This window comes from Leguminivora glycinivorella, chromosome 10 (assembly GCF_023078275.1).
Source record: "Leguminivora glycinivorella isolate SPB_JAAS2020 chromosome 10, LegGlyc_1.1, whole genome shotgun sequence".
NCBI lineage: Eukaryota > Metazoa > Arthropoda > Insecta > Lepidoptera > Tortricidae > Leguminivora > Leguminivora glycinivorella.
This window is the reverse complement of record NC_062980.1, coordinates 6,852,721-6,873,592: the sequence shown is the minus strand read 5'-3', so window position 1 is coordinate 6,873,592 and position 20,872 is coordinate 6,852,721. Positions and strand designations below refer to the sequence as shown.

Genomic DNA, 20,872 nt, shown 5'->3' with positions numbered 1-20,872 from the left:
AAAAACATGTAGGTATCGGAACATAAAAATAAAACCTTTTTTGATGATTTTGTGAATATTGGGCACAGGTTTGACGATAATAAATAAAAAAATGTTTGTAAACTTTTTTTAAAGTTTATTTATTTAAGTTCCTCAGAAAAATGAAAATAACTAATTGTAAGTCTAAGGATTTCCTATTGGCACTACGGTTACGAAGAGCGCGTCGGTGTTCATCAGCAAGTTTTTGGATTTTTTCCTCAGAGGAGTCGAACCAATCTTGGTTTTTCTTGGATGGTTTTCCAATAACTCGCTCAGCGCTTTCTTTTAAGTTAGCTGAATATGTTTTCCAAGCGTCGTCAACTGAGATGTTATTTTCAGTTACAGTGTGAGTTGATAGATCAAGCAAACGTATCTACTTAGCGTGTCAAATGAATTCAGTGAAATCCACTGAGTTGTCCGTCTTTAATCGCAGCTTGCAGCTTTCGGGCGTCAATTTTTGTAAGTTGAAGCCAATCAAAACATAAAAAATGCCTCGTTACGTGATATTCAATTGCAACAACACAAAAATTATGAACAATCAAGAGCCTGAGACATATTTAAAATTACAGGCAAGAAACAACTTCAGTACAAAATTTGACACCCTCGGCCCCTATACAAATAGATGAACTTGTTTCTTCTATCTAAATAAAGTTCTGTGGTGAGTTGTATATGCGTGTGTATGAATAAAGTTACAATCTTGTGTAAGTTGGCCATGTGTCTAGTAAAGACTAACCGCGTGAGCTGGAGACCCGGGATTCGATTCCTGGCTCGAACGCCAGTAAATTTAGTCACTCTTTCGTTAGTGTTTGTATATCCAGGGTTCCCAAACTTTATTGCCTCATATTGCTTCTCAGAAAATGTCCCTTGTTTTTTTGCACTGCGATCCTTCGCTCAAAGTCGCGAAGTGAATCGTAGAGTCGCCGCGGGCCGAATTGGAACTCTTTCATTTATTTAACATTCATCCATCGCATCTCATCCGAAATACTACACTGCGCTCCAAAACACGAATAGCTGATGTGGGGGAGAAGACCGCCAGACTAAAGTGGGACTGGGCAGGCCACGTTTGTCGCATGCACCCGGATAGGTGGGCCAGCATAGCCACCAAGTGGATGCCTCAAATTAAGCGCGGACGTGGCAGGCCCAGACGGAGATGGCGGGACGACTTTGACACCTTCATGACTAATTGGCCAGAAAAAGCACACCAACGGGAGCTGTAGAAATCACGGGCAGAGGCCTTTGCCCAGCAGTGGGACACATAAACGGGCTATCTAAAAAAAAAAAACATTAAAGTCATGTGCATTACAGAAGGTGTTAGTTTGAGGTAGTCAGTTAAGTACATGACACCCGGGTAGGGCGCATAATGTTAGTACTTATGAGGTACTTACTTATATACTAGTCTACATATTACCTATACAATTTTTAATTCATGCGTTTTGATATAATAATAACATGTCAGAGGGAGTACAAAATTAATAATTATATATACATATTCAATAATTGTCAATATGAAAATATTATACAAACTTAATGTACGCTAATTTATTAATCTCAGTCACAATTTAAATGAATTATAATTAATTATGATTTTATGTTATTACGATTTATATTTTCATTTCCTCTTCTGGCCTCTTAGCGCCCTTTTGAATATCCCTGGTGTACCAATGTTAATTAATTTAATATCTTATTTTGAAGGTGTTAACCGAGGGCAGCGAGCCAGACAACTTCTTCTGGGTGGCGCTGGGCGGCCGCAAGGAATACGACACGGATGCAGACTTCCTCAACTACACGAGACTGTTCCGCTGCTCCAATGAGAAGGGATACTTCACTGTGTCGGAGAAGTGCACTGATTTCTGCCAGGTAAGGTTCCAGGTTTCTGGAGACTTCTAGAATGGTACGAATACGGAAGGTAGTGGTCAGATAAGCAGATGGTTGTGGGCATAAAGAATACGACACGGATGCAGACTTCCTCAACTACACGAGACTGTTCCGCTGCTCTAATGAGAAGGGATACTTCACTGTGTCGGAGAAGTGCACTGATTTCTGCCAGGTAAGGCTCCAGGTTTCTGGAGACTTCTAGAATGGTACGACTACGGAAGGTTGTGGTCAGATGAAACAGGGGCATAAAGAATAGTATACAGATGCAGAACACACAAGACGGTAGACGGTAGGTAGTGATCAGATATCGTCACTACTTTTAAAAAAACTTGTATCTTCGTCTGTCAATGAAAAGAAAATTGTAGTAAGTATGTATGAAATGCATATAGACTTACTGCGTTTTAACTTTGAGGAACAGCGTGAGATAAGAGATTTTTTAAAAGTAGTGACGATATGTACATGGTTGTAAAGAATACGATACAGATGCAGACTTCCTTAACTTCGCGAGACTGTTCCGCTGCTCCAATGAGAAGGGATACTGTACTGTGTCAGAGAAGTGCACCGATTTCTGCCAGGTTATGTTACACCGTGGGCCTCTATAACCCGAAAAATTTTAACTTTAACCACACATTTCTGATATAAAAACAGGCAAAAAATGACTTTCGAATGGTCTGGTTGGCCGTAAGAACCAATAATTACCTACCTGAATTTGTGTTTGGAGTAGTATTGACTATACCTGCCCCTCTAGCACAACTTGCCTTGTCGCGGGCGAGTCCATACTTGAAGTCGCGCTTGATATATGGAATCGCGCGCGACAAGGAAAGGAAAGTTGTGCTAGAGGGTCTGGTCTGCTATACCTGCTTATATTTTTTTTTGTTAAAACTGTTACATCCACTACTTTTACCGTATTTATGATTTGTTTGGTTGTGTCAGGACGACCTTGCGGACGACGACATCATGATCCTGGACAACGGAGACCAGGTGTTCCTGTGGCTCGGCGCCAAGTGCTCCGAGGTGGAGATCAAGCTGGCCTACAAGTCCGCACAGGTATTATCAACTAAACATCAATACTTCATTGCAAAACCTCAGAAATGTACACATACATCAATTGGGAAAGTGTGTGTGTCTGTTTGTTTGTCCGTCTTTCACGGCAAAACGGAGCGACGAATTGACGTGATTTTTTAAGTGGAGATAGTTGAAGGGACGGAGAGTGACATAGGCTACTTTTTGTCTCTTTCTAACGCGAGCGAAGCCGCAGGCAAAACCTAGTATTACAATAAAAATCATTATAGAGGCACATCTCGGACACTGGCAATCAAATATATGAAAGAGGCGCGTTCCTAACACACATTCTAAGCTCGTGTAGAACGTGTACCATTAATACCAGTGCCTTGTGTGAGTGAGATATGGCAGTTCGACTGTTCGCGTTTTTCACAGGCGGTAACTGTGAGGTAACCGCTAACCGAAAGCGGGTGGTCGGCACTTTAAGCGGGGAGCGGGAGTGGCCATACTGTACGATAGTACTCTTTATTATACTGTGATAGAGGTAAAAATGCGATAAAGGCAAAAACTTTAAAAAATGAATTTAGCGCCCCTTGGACTTGACGACCTTCCCCCTCTAAACTTGGAATTGACATTGCCATGGGCCCAGGCTCCCTAGATTCAGAGACGTCACGGTCAACTCAGTTACTTTATATGAGTGTCTTTTCAGAAGGACTTATTTCTGTAAGTCAACAAGGTTTATTTCTTTATGAAGACATAGATAAAAATAACCTATGTTGACTTATAGAAATAAGTCCTTTTGAAAAGACACTCCTCATATATTTCTACCTGACTTATTAAATAGAAATGGGATTTAAAAATAACTACTATCCATGTTTTTCCTATATTTATCTGATGCTTTATTTCGTGCATGGTATAATAGTACATTACGATACAAGTGCGTAAAAAAGGAAGTTCGAAACGAGTGGCGATAAATTGAAACACGACCGAAGGGAGTGTTTTAAATCGACACGAGTTACGAATTTCCTTTTCGCACTTGTATCGTACGACGTTTTTCAGTACAGATGGCCCTCCGAAGTTTCGACCTGGCATATATGAACCACTTCTCGCACTAGTGCGTAAAAAAACACCATCTGTACTGAAAACAATGTTTTAGGTACTTCAGCTACTTCATGCTTGGTCAATTGAATACCCAAAGGAATCTAAATTTAAAGTAGCATATGACATGTTGAAAAACCAAGGGGTGATAAAAGAGACTCCGCCACCCCTGCCCCCAGAAGATAAACACTAGTGCGTAAAAAAACACCATCTGTACTGAAAAACGTCGTACGATACACGTGCGAAAAGGAAATTCGTAACTCGCGTCGATTTAAAACACTCCCTTCGGTCGTGTTTTAATTTATCGCCACTCGTTTCGAACTTCCTTTTTTACGCACTTATATCGTAATGTACTATTTCTCTCCCTTCGGTCGTGTTTTATCGCCACTCGTTTCGAACTTCCTTTTTTACGCACTTGTATCGTAATGTACTATTATTTGAAGTTCAGTCAAGTACCCTATTGTAGATAAGTCCACGTGGGTACCTATCAGCAGCGGCTGGTCCATACAAGCCGATTCCCACCGGCTTGCCTAAAATTGATTACTAGTAAAGTATGTACCTTAATGTTAAGGTAGGTTTCTTTTTGCTCAGTGTTGCCTAGCAGAAATTTTCACCAGCCGCCACTGGTACCTAGGCAATGGTACAACCGCTTCCGCTCGTAAGCGTATCTCGCCACCTCTCCCTATCGCTCTTCTGTAGTGGCGCGACAGAGCCAGACTACGTTTCGATAGCCACGTAGTGTCAACGATTGTCACTTTGGCTAGGTCAGTTGATAGGACCCAATAAGTGACCAGTAGTCTGATTCATCTTTATTTTATCAGGTATACATCCAACACATGAAGACCCTACAGCCAGACCACCCACGCAAGCTCTTCCTCACGCTCAAGAACAAGGAGTCTCGCCGGTTCACCAAGTGCTTCCATGGCTGGGGCGAGCACAAGAGGCCTCCGGAGTAAACTGTACGAGACTATAGGGCTAGGACGTGATTGGCGCGAGATGCGAACCGCGAGAGATAGACTACAAGTCGATTCACTAGAGCTGGCACGAATGGAATGAGTGAATGAAAATATGCATGTGTGTGACAGATTATCTAACGTCACTCATACTGTGTTCATTCCATCCGTGCCACCTTTCAGGAAACAATCTGTATGTTATTAATACAATTAGAAAGAGTGATCTATGTCGCGGCGAAATACTGTCGCGCCAATAATATGCTAGCCATGCAGATAGGCAGTGGTTCTTAACCTTTTTAGTGATAAATGTACACTCCTAAAAATTACTTTTCAAATATTTATTGACGAGTGAGGAGTGTCAATCTAAAGATACTTTTCTCTAAATCCATACAAAAATAATCTCTACTCCTTGAATTATATTAAAAATGGTTTTGATTGGAGCTGGTGGAAGAGTTTTACAGAAAGCGTCAAATCATTGTTTTTTTTTTTGGATTTTTGGATTGTGTCAAATTATTGTTTTTTTTTTTTCACTAAGATCTAAATTTTATATAAAAAAACATGAGACGGAAGAAAGCTATAATATCGCAATTTAAGTAAACCTCTGCTAGTTGCCAACCCCGTTTGCAGATCAGATATCAACAATAAGAGAAGTCAGCAGAGCATTGGTTAAGAACCACAAATTTACGATTTACGAAAGAACATGATTTTAAATGAATTTCCTATAGAAAATCATTATTTCAGAAACAAACAATTCCCTTTCACTTATAGTCCGTCTCCATATTTAATTCACATTGTACCTTTTAAATTATTCTCATTTCTAAAAATGTTAGAAGCATGTACATTTTGGGAATGGTGTATTATACGTTTTACTAAAAAAAAAAGAGACATTGAAGGAATAAGAAGTAGGTAACATCATTTTGGTGTTTGCCCTGTTTTTACATTGACTCCTGCATAGATTCCTATATTTGAACATAATGATTCATAATTTACTTTAAGTTTTACTTAATTCCTTTTCAATACAAGCTGGGCTTATTTCTTACTTTGTGTGCCCACTGACCAGCAAACTAAAAAAACATGCAGTAATAAACCCCTGGTCCAAACTATTAACTTGATATTGTAATATTTTGTTATAGTGCTTTGTAAGATTGCAACTTGTCTTGTGGGCTATAGTTTGCTGGCCCTTTGTAGTTCATTGTAAGAACAATTTGTAGTTCTAAACTAAGTACTTATTCAAAGCATGTCAAGGGATCACTTTATTTTATAATGGTTATAAGGACTGGCTAGAAAATGCAAAGCCTGAATTTATTGCCGTCCAAATGTTTTTGATCTTTATTCGGAATCAGTATTAGATTTAATTTTATATAACAATTGCCTTGATAATATAAGCGTTTTTGAAAGTTTCAGTAGTGATTTGCACAATTTTCTATTATGATGTCCAACTGGGCTTCCATGAAAGACATTAGAAGGAATCAGATATTTGATAGCAATGAAAGACTGAATCATGCCATTTTATAAAGTCATTTTATTTGTTGTCTTCACTTAAAATATTAAGCACAAGTATGAGATTGAGATTATAGTACCCCATCACTACAGGTTCTAACAGTGACTAGCATAGCAGAGATTTCTCTTGTGTACTCTGTGACAAGATATGCATTTGTTATAATGCATTTACATATGTATCAAACTCTATCAATTAATTTAGATGTACATAGGAATATTTTTGAATTTAATATAATTTGATTTTCAACCTGTAATCATGTAAATAAGATTTAATTTATTAAAGAGTTAAACTTCAAATGTCATGATTGATGTGCAATAACAGTTTTAAATAAAGCAGTTTAGCACAAATTGTATCACCCATTTAATGTAGCTTTTTATAACAATTGTATCATAAAATTTATTAATAAAGTAAATAAACTGTTAAAAGGCATTTTTACTATTCACTAAAACATTAGGTGTAATTACATTTATGCTTATATTTGGAAGAGAATATTTTTATAGATTAAATTGAAAACAGTATGTACAAAAAGTTATTCCTACGAGCCAAATACATAGTGCACGGTCGCAAACTAGTCATCATCGTCGTCGTCGTCAGAGGGCACGAACAACTCGTTCTCCTCCAAGAAATTAGCTATGTTTTTGCTAATGGCTGCTCCAACGAGTAGACCAGGCACTACGGCACACACAATGCCCAGAAGACCAAATGGAGTCTTCTCAGGCTCGGGAAGAATGGCACCAGTCGGGGTGGTCGTTGCCGTCCTTTTTTGTGCTACCTGCTGCGGCCTCGGGTGACTCTTGGTCTGGGCGAGAAGTCTCGACAGCCGTGAGATATACATCGTACTTGCGACGTAATAAACCAGACCGTCTCTCGCAAGAACACGAAATATATTTTTAGATTTTTCAGCACTTCTCTTCCTTGACTCACAGTTTTGACAGTGGTGACTGGTGACAGATGACAATGACAGTACAACACAAACCCATAGACAAGACAAAATATATCAGTAGTGTTGTTCAAGTTTTTATGATGGTAATTAATGAATATCGGTTTTTGAAAGGTAATTAAAGTAAAGTTTAGTCAATCACTATTTTTCAACAAGCAGCGAAATGTCAAGTTGTCAACAAAACGAAAATATTCGACTGGATTGTGTTTCGCAATAAGCTAATAACTATTATATTTGTATTTAATGTTTGAAGATGAATGTAACGCTAGTGAGCTTGGAGGCATTACTGTGTAAGAATACTAATATCTTCTTATCAGACTTCACGTACTTCTTATGAGATAAGTTACAATATTTATTTGTTGTTTAGTAAAAGCTACGCACGAATCCCTGCCATGTCCGGACGCTCCAGCATTGGAGGCATTCTGCAGCGTGATGCGGGACTCCTCGGAGGGTCCGCAGTTAGCAGCCCAGACACTATCAAATCGCATCCACACACAAAACGCCCGAGAGGCATTATTAGCGCTTTCAACCGTAGACCGCTGTATGCGCAAATGCGGACCGGCTTTTCATGCGGAAATTGGCAAATTTAGGTTCCTAAATGAAATGATTAAACTAGTATCGCCTAAATACTTTGCTAATAGGACAGCACCTGAAGTTCAAACTAAGGTAAGCTCTTTAATTAAATATATTTTTATTAAAATAATATATTATCCTAATTGTAATCATACATTAGTCGCTAAATCCATACTAATATTATAAATGCGAAAGTAACTCTGTCTGTCTGTTACGCTTTCCCGCTTAAACCACGCAACCGATTTTGATGAAATTTGGAACAGACAATCTTTAGACCCTGAGACAGAACATAGGCTACTTTTTATTTCGAAAAAAAGGGATGAAGGGGTTGAAAAAGAGGTTGAAAGTTTGTATGGGATTTCTTAATTTTAAAAGATAAAATCATGAAACTTTATATTTTAGCACTTGATAAGAAATCATTGAACATCTTGATAACGGATAGGGATAGGGATAGCGATAGCGATACGGATAATATGGGTATCGTTAGAGGGATCCGGATAATCGGTCAGCGGTCTCTTACAATCAATGTGCTCTAAGACGATCGTTGTTTGCTTGCTTGAAGATTACGTTTGCAATAAGTATAAGCAAAATGTAAAAAAATTTAAGGGATAATAGAAAAAAGTACTTTTTACCCACCGATCATAGTGTCGAAATACGAGCTATGTGGGATGTTTATAAAGGTTTCCCCAGCGTATATAGAATTACCTACGCTGTGGTCGATGTGTAATATTTCTACAATCATTGCAAGCAAAAGTATTATGTGCAATCGAAATAATCGCAGATAAATATACCTACAGAGAAACCTAAGGATCCAAATGAAAATCTTAATGAATACTTTTATTACGCGGCCGAAGCCGCGGGTAAAAGCTAGTTACTAATAACGCGCAGCAATATGCTTTATCTCTGATAAATCCCAAGCCAATATGTTAAATATTTCCTGATACAGGAAAACAAATGCTGAAATTATTTATCCTCATACAAAATAGTACATTACGATACAAGTGCGTAAAAAAGGAAGTTCGAAACAAGTGGCGATAAATTGAAACACGACCGAAGAGAGTGTTTTAAATCGACACGAGTTACAAATTTCCTTTTCACACGTGTATCGTACGACGTTTTTTCAGTACAGATGCCCCTCCGAAGTTTCGACCTGACATATAATGAACCACTTCTCGCACTAGTGCGTAAAAAAACACCATCTGTACTGAAAACAATGTTTTAGGTACTTCAGCTACTTCATGCTTGGTCAATTGAATACCCAAAGGAATCTAAATTTAAAGTAGCATATGACATGTTGAAAAACCAAGGGGTGATAAAAGAGACTCCGCCACCCCTGCCCCCAGAAGATGTGGTGGTGAGCCCTCGGAATAAGAATGCTATATTCGAGGATGAGGAGAAATCTAAGCTGCTGCAGAAGCTGTTGCAGAGCAAGAAGCCGGAGGATCTGCAGCATGCTAATAGGCTCATTAAGAGTATGGTCAGAGAAGTAAGTCACCTTTCAAAGTCCTTCCTGAATTTTTTTTAAGTCATTTATATGAGTAAAAGTTTCCCTATTTTTAAAAATATTTAACATTTTTATTATTTTCCAAAATAATCCGGGCTTTTTACTGGGAATTTTTGAATTAACGAAAAAATGGAAATATGTACAGTCAACCAATTGGAACCCTAGGCCACTCTACAACCATGTCAAAATGACAAGCAGTAAGAGATTTCTTACAATCTGATTTATAACGTCGCTATGACATAGTTCTACAGCGGCCTAGGGTTCCAATTGGTTGACTGTACGCCTCTAGCAGGACTTCAATCTGCAACCTTTTTGGAACACTGGCTCAATTGGTCCACTGATCAGTTTTTTTTTATAATTGGGAATTGATGAATAAATAAGATTGTCATTCAACTCTTTCACAAGTGCAAATTAATTACAAGTGCAATAAAATAAACCTTAATTTTAACACATGCTTAAACACTTGATAAGAAAACTCACACTATTAAATTGAAATAGGTACCTAAATTTTATTATACACCCTGTTTTTATTGAATTCCTTTAACTTTAAGGGAAGGTCGTTTAAGGGAAGTAGCGTCTTAACTCTTATGGTTATCGAGTTATTAAAAAAATAAAGATAATTATTGAACATGTGTTTGACAGCCTTTACCAATTCCTAATGTTATTTGTTTTGACATGGTCCGTCAACCACTTAACAGTTAACACGCAAGACATATATAACTCTGTATAGATAGATAGTCTAAAAAAAACCGTACCTCAGTACCATACAGAAAAAGGTACGGTGGCCTAGATGGCATTACACCTTTGGGGTACGCTCAGCTAGATGGCGCTATTATTAATATTTGACATTTTAAAACATATCAAGCTAAGAATATGGGCCAAATTGTCAAAACTGAGGTTCAAAAGTTTTAAGCCTGTGTCAAGAGATGGCAGTCTATGCACTGTAATTACACATTTTACTTTGACAGTAACTCTCTATAATACTCGATCCTCTTTGCTTGACACTAACTTGAATGTTATTCTTAAGGTTCTCTCACAATAATAAATTCATTTATTATGTATGCAAATGATGAATTTTTTTTTGCGAATTTAACTAAAAGTGATAACACAAAACAAAAAAAACACGGTGTATGACAATATCTAAATATATAAAAGAAGAAGCTGACTGACTGACTGACATATCAACGCACAGCCGAAACCGCTGGTCCTAGAGATTTCAAATTTGGCAAGTAGGTTCCTTATATAGTGTAGAGGAGCACTAAGAAAGGATTTTTCAAAATTCACCTCCTAAGGGGGTCAAATGGGGGTTCAAAGTTTGTATGGGGAAACAAGATTAGTTTGACTATTTTATTCGAAACTTCACAGGAAGATTCCTTAAGACATATGTCTGAATACGTGTTTCAGGTTTTTTGAAAATTTAACCCCTAAAATGGTGAAAAGGGGGTGATAAAGTCAAAAAATCAATATGAGTATCGTTTTTATGGTTTATCGGGTCGCTGATCACAATAAATACAACGTTTTTAAAATCTAACGAGGCGGAAGTGAAATACCTTCTCCCCTGTTGTGGTGCAATGGGGTTTAAATATCAAAAAAATATATAAAAGAAGATATTGACTGACTGACTGACATATCAACACACAGCCGAAACCGCTGGTCCTAGAGATTTCAAATTTGGCACGTAGGTTCCTTATATGGTGTAGAGGAGCACTAAGAAAGGATTTTTCCAAAATTCACCTCCTAATGGGGTCAAGTGGGGGTTCAAAGTTTGTATGGGGAAACAAGATTAGTTTGACTATTTTATTCGAAACTTCACAGGAAGATTCCTTAAGACATATGACTGAATACGTATTTCAGGTTTTTTGAAAATTTAACCCCTAAAAGGGTGAAAAGGGGGTGATAAAGTCAAAAAATCAATATGGGTATCGTTTTTACGGTTTATCGGGTCGCTGATCACGATAAATACAACGTTTTTAAAATCTAACGAGGCGGAAGTGAAATACCTTCTCCCCTGTTGTGGTGCAATGGGGTTTAAATATATAAAAGAAGATATTGACTGACTGATTGATATATCAACACACAGCCGAAACCATGGGTTCCTTATATGGCGTAGAGGAGCACTAAGAAAGGATTTTTCAAAATTCTCCTCTTAAAAGGGTGAAATGGGGGTTCAAAGTTTGTATGGGGAAACAAGATTAGTTTGACTATTTTATTCGAAACTTCACAGGAGGATTCCTAAAGACATATTATGACTAAATACATGTTTCAGGTTTTTTGAAAATTTGACCCCTAAAGGGGTGCAAAGGGGTAAAGTCAAAAACACAATATGGGTATCGTTTTTATGGTTTATCGGGTCGCTGATCACGATAAATACAACGATTTTAAAATCTAATGAGGTGGAAAAGAAATTTTCTCCCCTGTTGTTGTGCAATGGGGTTAAAATATCCAAAATAGCCATAAGTATAGCTTTAGTTTTTATCTTTACTTCTGGTTCAAGAGATTTCAAATTGACACGGAAGTTCCTTAGAGGAGCAGAGCACTAAGAAAGGATTTTTCAAAGTTCACCTCCTAGCATGATAATTTGACAGGGGCAAGGACAGGGACAGGGCCAGGGACAGGGACAGGGACAGGGACAGGAACGGGATAGGGTTAGGGATAGGGATAGGGATAGGGATTGGGGTTGGGATTGGGATTGGGATTGGGATAGGGATAGGGATAGGGATAGGGGTAGGGGTAGTGGTAGGGGTAGGGGTGGGGGTGGTAGGGGTGGGGATAGGGATCTGGATCGGGATCGGGATAGGGATAGGGATAGGGGTAGGGGTAGGGGTGGGGATAGGGGTAGGGATAGGGATAGGGATCTGCATCGGGATCGGGATAGGGATAGGGGTAGGGGTAGAGGTAGTGGTAGGGGTAGGGGTGGGGGTGGGGGTAGGGGTGGGGATAGGGATCGGGATAGGGATAGGGATAGAAATATGGATAAAAATAGGGGACGGGGACGGGGATAGGGATAGGGGAGGGACGGGGACAGAGACGGGACGGGAACGGGGACGGGGACAAAGATAGAGATAGGGACGGGGATAAGAATAGGGATTGGGGTCGGAATAATCGGTCGGCAATCGATATCTAGGCAGTGTAAAATGCAGGTGGCTCAGTGGGAAGGTATTAGTAAGTAGGCATCGGCGAGTATCCTGCATCCGTAATAACTATTACATTCAATGTGCTGTAAGAAGATCGTTGTTTGCTTTCCTTTTATATGTTTACGTTTGCAATAAGTATAAGCAAAATGGAAAAATTTGTAAGCGATAATGCAAGGAAGTACTTTTTACCCTACCGACCATTAGCGTCGAGATACTGGCTATGTGGGTTGTATGAAGTTTCCCCAGTATAAATATTTATAAAGGTAAAATACATACATATTCGTACCTACTACCTACGCTGTGGTCGCTGTGTAACAATTCTACAATCATTGCAAGAATTTCTTTAAAAACAATAGGTGTAAGGTACAGTCAGCCAAAACCGGACCGTACAGCAAATAGATCAGTTACAATGGCCCTCCAGTCGAGAATTGCCCCGCTTTACCTTAATCGAAATAATCGCGGACAGATGTACCTACAAAGAAACCTACGGATCCAAATGAAAATCTTATTTTTTGTAAACGTTTCAATAAGAATACTTTTATTACGCGGGCGAAGCCGCGGGTAAAAGCTAGTAATTCATATAATCAGTGTAGACTATGACGATAGTGTAGACTATGTTGTCTCCTCAGTCTTTTCTTCATCAATATAGAGTTTTCGAAAACTAAAACAAAAAATGACGATGAAGTTCGGATTTGGCTACCACCCTGGACTTGATGCCCGGTCTATGGGCCCCGGCTCATCTCCCTCTAGATGCAGCACCCTTAGCACATTATTGACGAGAGTATGTCGCCGCGAGATAGATCACACGTCTTTTTCTAATCATATTAATGTCATAAGGACTGGTAGGTTGGGTAGTCCCATCTCGCGGCGACATACTCCAATCATGAGACTGCCAATCATGTAGTAATCCTGCAGCTCTCTCCTACTCTACACACTTTACCCATTATTATAGGAGGAGCGTCGCACGGAAGCAAACTTCCGCCGCGCCCACGAAGTAGCCTGCGCGCTAGACAGCGCCGGGCTTCTCCAAGACATGCTACGGCACGCAAACGCCGCGACACCAGACGAGTTACAGCTTATTCGGGAGCTGTTCGCGCGTTGCGCCCGCCTTCGGCCTACGCTACAGCGGCTGGCAGCCGCTACGACTAGTCAGGACAACTTAGGTAACTTGCAATCATTTCCATTCGACATCCGTTTATCAATGCAGCCGGCGTATCGTGCTTCTAATTTTATCACTTATTTATTTATTTTTATTTAATCTTTATTGCACAAAGAAAATACAATTGTACACAAGGCGGACTTAATGCTATAAGGCATTCTCTACCAGTCAACCTTCGGGCAAAACAGAGAAATTGTAGGCGGTCACTTATCCACGTGGATAAGACAACTGTCACTCTCACACTGACATACTTGCCAAAGCGTGACGGATGCTTTATCCACGTGGATAAGTGATAAAATTGGAATCATAATACGCCGGCTGATTAAACCTTTTGTATACCGCGATTTGGTTTTTTCATCCAGGCTCCCATGAGCCGTGGCAAATGCTGGGATAACTAAAAGGGGAAGATTCGGATGATGATGGTTTTCTCGTACGCGGATCCACATTCCTGTATATGAGTTATTACGGAAAATTTTCCCAACTAGTTACAACTTATCCCCGATCAGTTTGCACCCAGTTCTAATCTACGATCGACGCTGCAGCACCTCTTATTTGATGAGAGCCATTAAAGCACTGACCAGCCCTTTTATTTGTAATGCTCTGAAATCTGAAATGATCTGGATTTTACGAAGCCTTTGTAATAGAATAGATACCTAAACATACATAGCACTGAGTGCCTTTTTTTTTTTGTTTAGGGGGGGAAAATGCGTTCCGCATACCACTCGGGTGCGAGCGGTTATGTGGGACTCCCGTATTGGCTAATGAGGCCACGGTATACCCACTAAAAACCCCCCCACATGCCACCTCGCCGCTTTGTTGGTGGGGTTACCGGAACACTTGCGCTCACAACGGCGACCCCGCCGGCGGCAGCCGCCCACGTGCAGCTTCTCCGCGGATGCCCAACGGCCCTCCACAGTGAGTGCGCCGGATGACAGGGCGCACCTTCCTTCTCGGCCGCTTATAAGTACAGTGACGGACCCCCTCGAGTCCGCCACAAAGAGGCCATGGGCGCCAGAATGTTCCGGCGCCCAGCGGTGGAAATGGTCTTCGGTTCCACCGCTAACCAAGTCGGCCGCAAAGGATAGGGAGAACGGCGCACCGTAATACCGGCACTCCTCTTCCCTTGCGGCCCCACCAATGCCGCTACAGCGGAGCGGCCCCGCCAAGGTCGCAGGGGGTAGGGAGAGTGGCGCACCGTTATACCATCACGCCTCTCCCCCTGCGATCCCACCTCGGCTACCGAGGGAGGGCACAGAGCGGCATCCCATACTGCCGGATCTTCCCTCCCAGACGCGTCTTAAGTGGGCGTTACAAGCCCACTTAGAGCGACCACCTCGGACCAGCCAGCTCCCCAAACCGGCCGGCCCTGGGTACCTCTTAGCTTCACCGTGGGTGACCAGTCCACGGTTACTAAGCCCCCCCACCACGGCAAGGTTAGCACCCTAGGGGGGGAGCACTGAGTGCCTACCCCAACTCAAACACGGAAGTTCGCAAATTGTGGATTTTTTTCCTTTTATTCTAATTAAGACATAACTAAGAACTATGCCCACCACTCAAAAGTTTCAGTATTAGGCCGGTCTACACAGCGAGGCAATGTGCTCACGCGGCAAACGCCCATTGCAGACGTGCCTCGCCCGAGGCAGGTTGCTTGACCGAGGAAAACGCACTCCTTGCCTCAGCCGAGGCACGTCTACATACCATGTTTTCCGCGATAGGAAATTGCCTCGCTCTGTCTGGACCTGGCTCTTCGCGGCAAAACAACAAGCCCTTTAAACAATGCCGACAATACAACTTGCATTTATTTCATACCTTTGAATTCTTGTTACAGATGACATCCTTAGTTCAATTGATCTCTTAGACGAAGTGGGCGAGCAATACAAGCAATGCATGCAGCAACAAACCAAAAAGGAAGAAGACAAACCCACCAACGAGAGCCTACTAGACTTCGCTGGGGCCCCGACAGATGGCGATAAAGTCAGTGTTGTCCAAAGCCCGGCTATTGATGAGCTGGGCGATATATTTTCTGCCAAAGATGGACCTAGCAATATCGCTGAGCCGTTGAAACCGGTTAATCTTATGTCAAATGGGAAAGAAAGTGGTAAGTATTTAGTGAATCAACGGTTGTACTCACGATATTATATAGTTACCGTTGCGACATGTTTATAATATTTAAATATTTAGTATGTCTTACGAAAGTTTATCGTGTATAAAGGTCGGCTCACACCGGAATGGCAGCGGCGAGCAGTGCGGCCGGTCGCCGCCGAGGTAATTTTGAATTATATCTACACATTTAAAAAGACCAATATCATTTGAATAACTCAAACAGGTCACGTGGCCGCCTTTAAAATTATTTCACAGTAAAAGTGCTCGCTGCGCCGCTGCCATTCCAGTGCGAGCCGACCCTAAAAGTGGTACGTATATACACAGGATGATTAATTTAGTCAATGGCAAGAATTTACAAGGTGAACGAGGTCATAATGAGCAACTAAGAAACCAAACTTGAAAACCCCTCTGTACTTTTAGATAATATTTAATGCATTACTAAAAGTTGAAATGAAAAGGACGGCCTGAGCCAGACGTTCTACCGTTTGTCATGCGACCGTGCGATGTCTTATCACGGGATTGGCCGAAAACTAGCATAGTTTATAGAAAATAACGTAACCACAAAATTAAAATTTTGAATAAACCCCCGACCGCGTCATAGTAGACCGATTTTCATGAAACATGGCTAATAACACACCCGACTTACTCAGCTTTCAGAAAAAAAAAACTAAATCCAAATCGGTTCATACGTTCGGGAGCTACGATGCCACAGACAGACGCGTCAAACTTATAACACCCCATCGTTTTTGCGTCAGGGGTTAAAAATATTACTTATTCGTAGTGGTTAACATCCTGTGGCTCTACACTAGGCTACGACTTGAAATAGTATGTACATGTTGTATTTGCAGAAGACGTGGATCTGCTGGGAGAAAAACCCGCCAAGACTGAAGGATGGAACGAGCTGGACTCACTTGGAGCGCAACTTCTTCGCCAGTCTTTACCTGACAGCGCGAAACGACTTGACAACTTCAACAGGTATGCTAAACTTTCATCGCTTAACATTATTCAACTCGGTTAATTTTTTTTCCCCTCACTATCTCGGAAACATGTGTTTTGTCCTTTAATACCAGCGGGTAAAAACGCATTTTATCCACTAGTGGGTAAAGTAATTTGACCTTGAATAAAGTCACATTAACTGCCTTAAAATTGATAAAAGTAGGTGAATCTAGTAATAAAGATGATTTACCACCTGTGCAACTACTGGAAACAGTGATAAGCGCATTTTTTGCGTTGTAGTTTCCTCGCTATAGTGAGGGGAAAAATTTTGGGTTACACTCGGGTGCAAACGTATTTTACTTCTCGTGTGTTAAAAAACTCGCAAGTTCAGGATTATATTCTCGAACCACTCGCTTCGCTCGTGGTTCAACTATAGAATCCTTTCACTTGCTCGTTTTTCAATTCCATACTCGGCGTTAAAATACAACTTTGCCCCCTTGTATAACAAATAACTATTACAAGCTTTTATTTAACTTGCCTTGTTAGTATGTTAGTTTGGGTCAAACAAAACGTAGAAGCTAAATTTGACCCACTTCCCGGTTTCTGATTGATCTGAAATTTTGCACACATATGTAAATCACGTGACAATGCAATATTATGGCATCATGGAGATGATCTGATGATGGAGCAGAAAGGTGGACATAGGAACTCTATTATGAAACGTCGTATCCCCATCGAGTAAGGGGTTTTTAGAATCGCCTCGGAAAGCAGCAGATGACTGTTGAAAGAAAGGTACAGTCGGCGATAAAAGTTTGGTACAAAAATGAAATTTTTGCAAAAAAAAAATTTTTCGTTTTCTCATTGGGCACCTTTGAAGTTGCATGACTTGCATGCATAGACAGTGGTTATCTCTTAACTTAGGGACCGACCCCACTTAGGCGTCGCGTGTCTCGCTGTACTGAGGAGACGTTTTTTGAATTACATTCAGGCGGCGTAGCAGAGACGTCCGTTGCGCGCCGCAAGACACGCGACGCGACGCCTAAGTGGGGTCGGTCCCTTAGGCGGGTCGTTATAAGAATGGGATTAGCGATGAGCGATGACAGGTTTATCATATACATACGTCATATTTTTATGAAGTGTCGGCTATCTCAACCCCAAACTAATCGTGATTGTTAACCAATTTGAATCCTAGGTACTCTAGGACACTGTCATATTTACACCGCCATTTCTTTACCACAGAAGTCACCGTTCTATACTGTTTACAGTGAAAAGGTTCTACAGCGGCTTAGGATTCAGATTGGTTGATATTGAAAACATGTAACTCTGTAGTTTTACAGTTTTATGCATTGGAATATAAACTTATATAAGAATTGATAGAATTATTTCAGTGATGGAAATGATGCAGTGTTGCAAAATGTAGTAGTCAATTTTCAAGTTATAATTAGTAGAATTTTTTTTTATTGTATAAAAAAGAAAAATCACTACTATAACAGTTCAATTTAACGTTTGATGATGATGACTAATCATGTAAACTTGTTTTTCAGTAAACCAGTGAAAAAGGTCCCCATGAACGAATTAGAAAAGCTATCACCAAAGCAAAGCGAAGTACCTAAGAACGGCGCTTTCGACCTCGACTTCTTCACCAAAAAACCCGAAATTAAACCCAGTCCTATAGAAATTAAGAATACCGAAGACATTCCTGTAAGTCCCAACGACGATGTTATGGTTGATATAACTGAGAACGCTGCTCAAGAAGAGATTAAAAAATATGAAATAAAAAGTCCAGTGACTACGACAGTAGAACCTTTAACAGATGTGTATGTAGACCTGGCAAGTGTCACAAGGAATTTGTCATTGGTGGCTTATAAGGAGGATGGCGGGGTGACTGTGACGCTGGAGTTTTGTAAGGACAAGCCGCGGGGCGACGTTAGTGTGGTGGTGGTGGTGACCACCAATAATGGCCAGTTTGAGATTGAGGATTATAAGTTCCAGCCTGTTGTGCCAAAGGTATTGTAATAGATTAAATTATGAATTATCTAGTGAACTAAAAGCCACTTATTTAATTAAATCGCTGAAGAACAAACAGTTTATTGAGCGTAATGTTTAACCAGGTGGCTTGAAGTGCAATTCATTCAATTACATGTACCCTGTGTTGATATGCATCAATTCTCTCTAGACTACTTACTTAGAATCTCTATTTCCAGGGTTGCAAAGTCCGCCTCCTCGCACCAACCGGTACAACTCTCCCCCGTTACAACCCATACGAGTCTCCATCTATAAAACAAATCATGCTGATCGCGCGCCCCGCACACAAACCGCCCGTCAACCTGAAGTTCGTCATTACCTATTCTTCACAAGATGAACCTTGCTCGGAAATAGGGGAAGTGGCTAGGTTACCTCTGGATGACATATAATAGTTTATTTAAGGTTAAACTGAGGAACATACATTCAAACTGTATCGTGCATATTGGGTTCCCAAACTGTTCTCCATATCACAGAATGTCTGTGAATCAGAACGACCAAGGCACTACAATAGTACTCTTTATTCTACTGTGACCAAAACCAAAGTGTTATTGCATCGCGACGTTACGCGCTCTGTGTGAAATAAGTTATCTAACTTGCGTCAACGGAATGAATCATGCATGGTCGCGCGATAAATGATAAAACACCAGGGGCCCGTTTCTCGAAAGGTACAAGTCTTGTATTACAAGTGTGTTTCCATGACAACCCATACGATTTGACAGTTCGCGCACTTGTAATACAAGGCTTGTACCTTTCGAGAAACGGGCCCCAGGCCGTCCCTATTGAACTTACAAATTGTGCGATAGGCACGGCCTGATGTTTTTATAATTTATCGCGCGACCATGCTTACTTGCCTGGGTATCGTTTGAATGTAAGCTTCTTGGTTTAAACCAAACTTTACGCGTCTATTCCTTTTTAAGGTTGTACCAGCTTAATTATGTGCTTTCGTTAATTCGATTAAGCTTAAAAATATCATCTATGCAACGTGAACTAGATTCAGATCCCCATAGTTAGATAATTTGGGATAAAATAAATACATACTATTTATAACTATGAATGACAAAAATATGTGTAAAAAAATCTGTGCTTTCATTTTGTATACTTAAAAATTCATAGACACAAAGATCCGCCAAACTAAAATATTGTGTTTTATCTATTATTTAATGTGTAAGCAAATAAAGACAAATTATATTGTTTGAAAGTTGAGTTGATGAAGATCTGATTATTATATATAAGATATATCTAAGTATGCTTTTATTACTTTAAGCATCTTCGTTTGCAATATGTTATGGTCTCAGTTTATTTTAAGTTTGAAATATCGATGAATCATTAGGCCTTTCAGTCATACGCTGAAAACTGTGCTTCACCTATAAAACTGCCACACAACACAAGGTTTTTTAATGTTTTACTTTTAGCATGTGTCTGTGCTTTAATGTATCATTGGTGGTCGGTATACTTATTGTTAGTTGGCATATTATTGAGTGAGAAGATATTTTGAATATTTGTATATTTTGTTCTAGTCGAAATTCCATTGAAATTGCATTTATGACATTCCAAACTGACTGTACTTAAAATTATTGTATTTTATTTTCCAGGGAGCATTTATGTATACTTTATAATTATTTTTAAGGATCGGGTTGCAGTATTAGTGTACGAGAGTTTCATTTTAAGGTAAGGTACAGCGGGGAAAATCTCGACTGGGGGGCAAATGTAACTGGTCTATTTTTTCCATGTTTTACAATGTTTGCATTATTAAATAAGTGTCCACCGGTTATATGTGGTAGGCGTGTTCAGTGGATACATGTAGAACTCAACATCATAGTGTAATAATGGAAAAAGTGAATGAGTTACAATTGTCCCCCAGTCGAGATTTGCCTCGCTATACCATATATGGTTATATTTATTCAAAATATATTTTGCCTAACAGCTTGTAGCTTAGAAAAATATTGGGTAATTTTTTTTATGGTCAAATTGTATGTTGGGGACGATAAATATTAATCGGCCATCTCTTAGAAAATTTGTTTTTGGTTTGTGAGTTTATACTTTTGCCTAAT

The 20,872-nt window shown here is 40.1% G+C and overlaps 3 protein-coding genes across 3 annotated transcripts in view; 2 read left to right on the top strand and 1 right to left on the bottom strand.

Annotated features, from left to right (window-relative positions):
• The window catches only part of LOC125230583 (protein flightless-1), a 47,429-nt gene extending 41,134 nt beyond the window's left edge, over positions 1 to 6,295 (top strand). The window contains exons 22-24 of the mRNA XM_048135778.1: positions 1,711 to 1,875; positions 2,827 to 2,940; positions 4,815 to 6,295. Coding sequence (XP_047991735.1) covers positions 1,711 to 1,875; positions 2,827 to 2,940; positions 4,815 to 4,949 — 414 coding nt within the window. The 3' untranslated portion in view covers positions 4,950 to 6,295. The remainder of the gene's footprint in view (positions 1 to 1,710; positions 1,876 to 2,826; positions 2,941 to 4,814) is intronic.
• Positions 6,296 to 6,631: 336 nt separating this feature from the next.
• LOC125230580 (essential MCU regulator, mitochondrial) lies at positions 6,632 to 7,393 on the bottom strand. The gene has a single exon (XM_048135777.1). It carries the CDS (start codon positions 7,280 to 7,282, stop codon positions 7,016 to 7,018), a length of 267 nt encoding a protein of 88 aa, XP_047991734.1. The 5' UTR covers positions 7,283 to 7,393; the 3' UTR covers positions 6,632 to 7,015.
• Positions 7,394 to 7,554: 161 nt separating this feature from the next.
• LOC125230289 (ADP-ribosylation factor-binding protein GGA2) lies at positions 7,555 to 20,611 on the top strand. The gene is made up of 8 exons (XM_048135406.1): positions 7,555 to 7,677; positions 7,755 to 8,053; positions 9,183 to 9,446; positions 13,551 to 13,761; positions 15,586 to 15,855; positions 16,709 to 16,835; positions 18,341 to 18,803; positions 19,001 to 20,611. The coding sequence occupies exons 1-8, from the start codon at positions 7,641 to 7,643 to the stop codon at positions 19,208 to 19,210; spliced, it is 1,881 nt and encodes a 626-aa protein (XP_047991363.1). The 5' UTR covers positions 7,555 to 7,640; the 3' UTR covers positions 19,211 to 20,611.
• The last annotated feature ends 261 nt before the right edge of the window (positions 20,612 to 20,872 follow it).

What these genes read in the sequence shown, in the direction of transcription:
- LOC125230580 (XM_048135777.1), bottom strand. Translation starts at nt 7,282, where the DNA reads ATGTATATCTCACGGCTGTCGAGACTTCTCGCCCAGACCAAGAGTCAC.
- LOC125230289 (XM_048135406.1), top strand. Translation starts at nt 7,641, where the DNA reads ATGAATGTAACGCTAGTGAGCTTGGAGGCATTACTGT. An exon ending in CGACTTGACAACTTCAACAG is followed by an intron (nt 16,836 to 18,340) that starts GTATGCTAAACT and finishes CTTGTTTTTCAG; the next exon opens with TAAACCAGTGAAAAAGGTCC. An exon ending in TCCAGCCTGTTGTGCCAAAG is followed by an intron (nt 18,804 to 19,000) that starts GTATTGTAATAG and finishes CTCTATTTCCAG; the next exon opens with GGTTGCAAAGTCCGCCTCCT.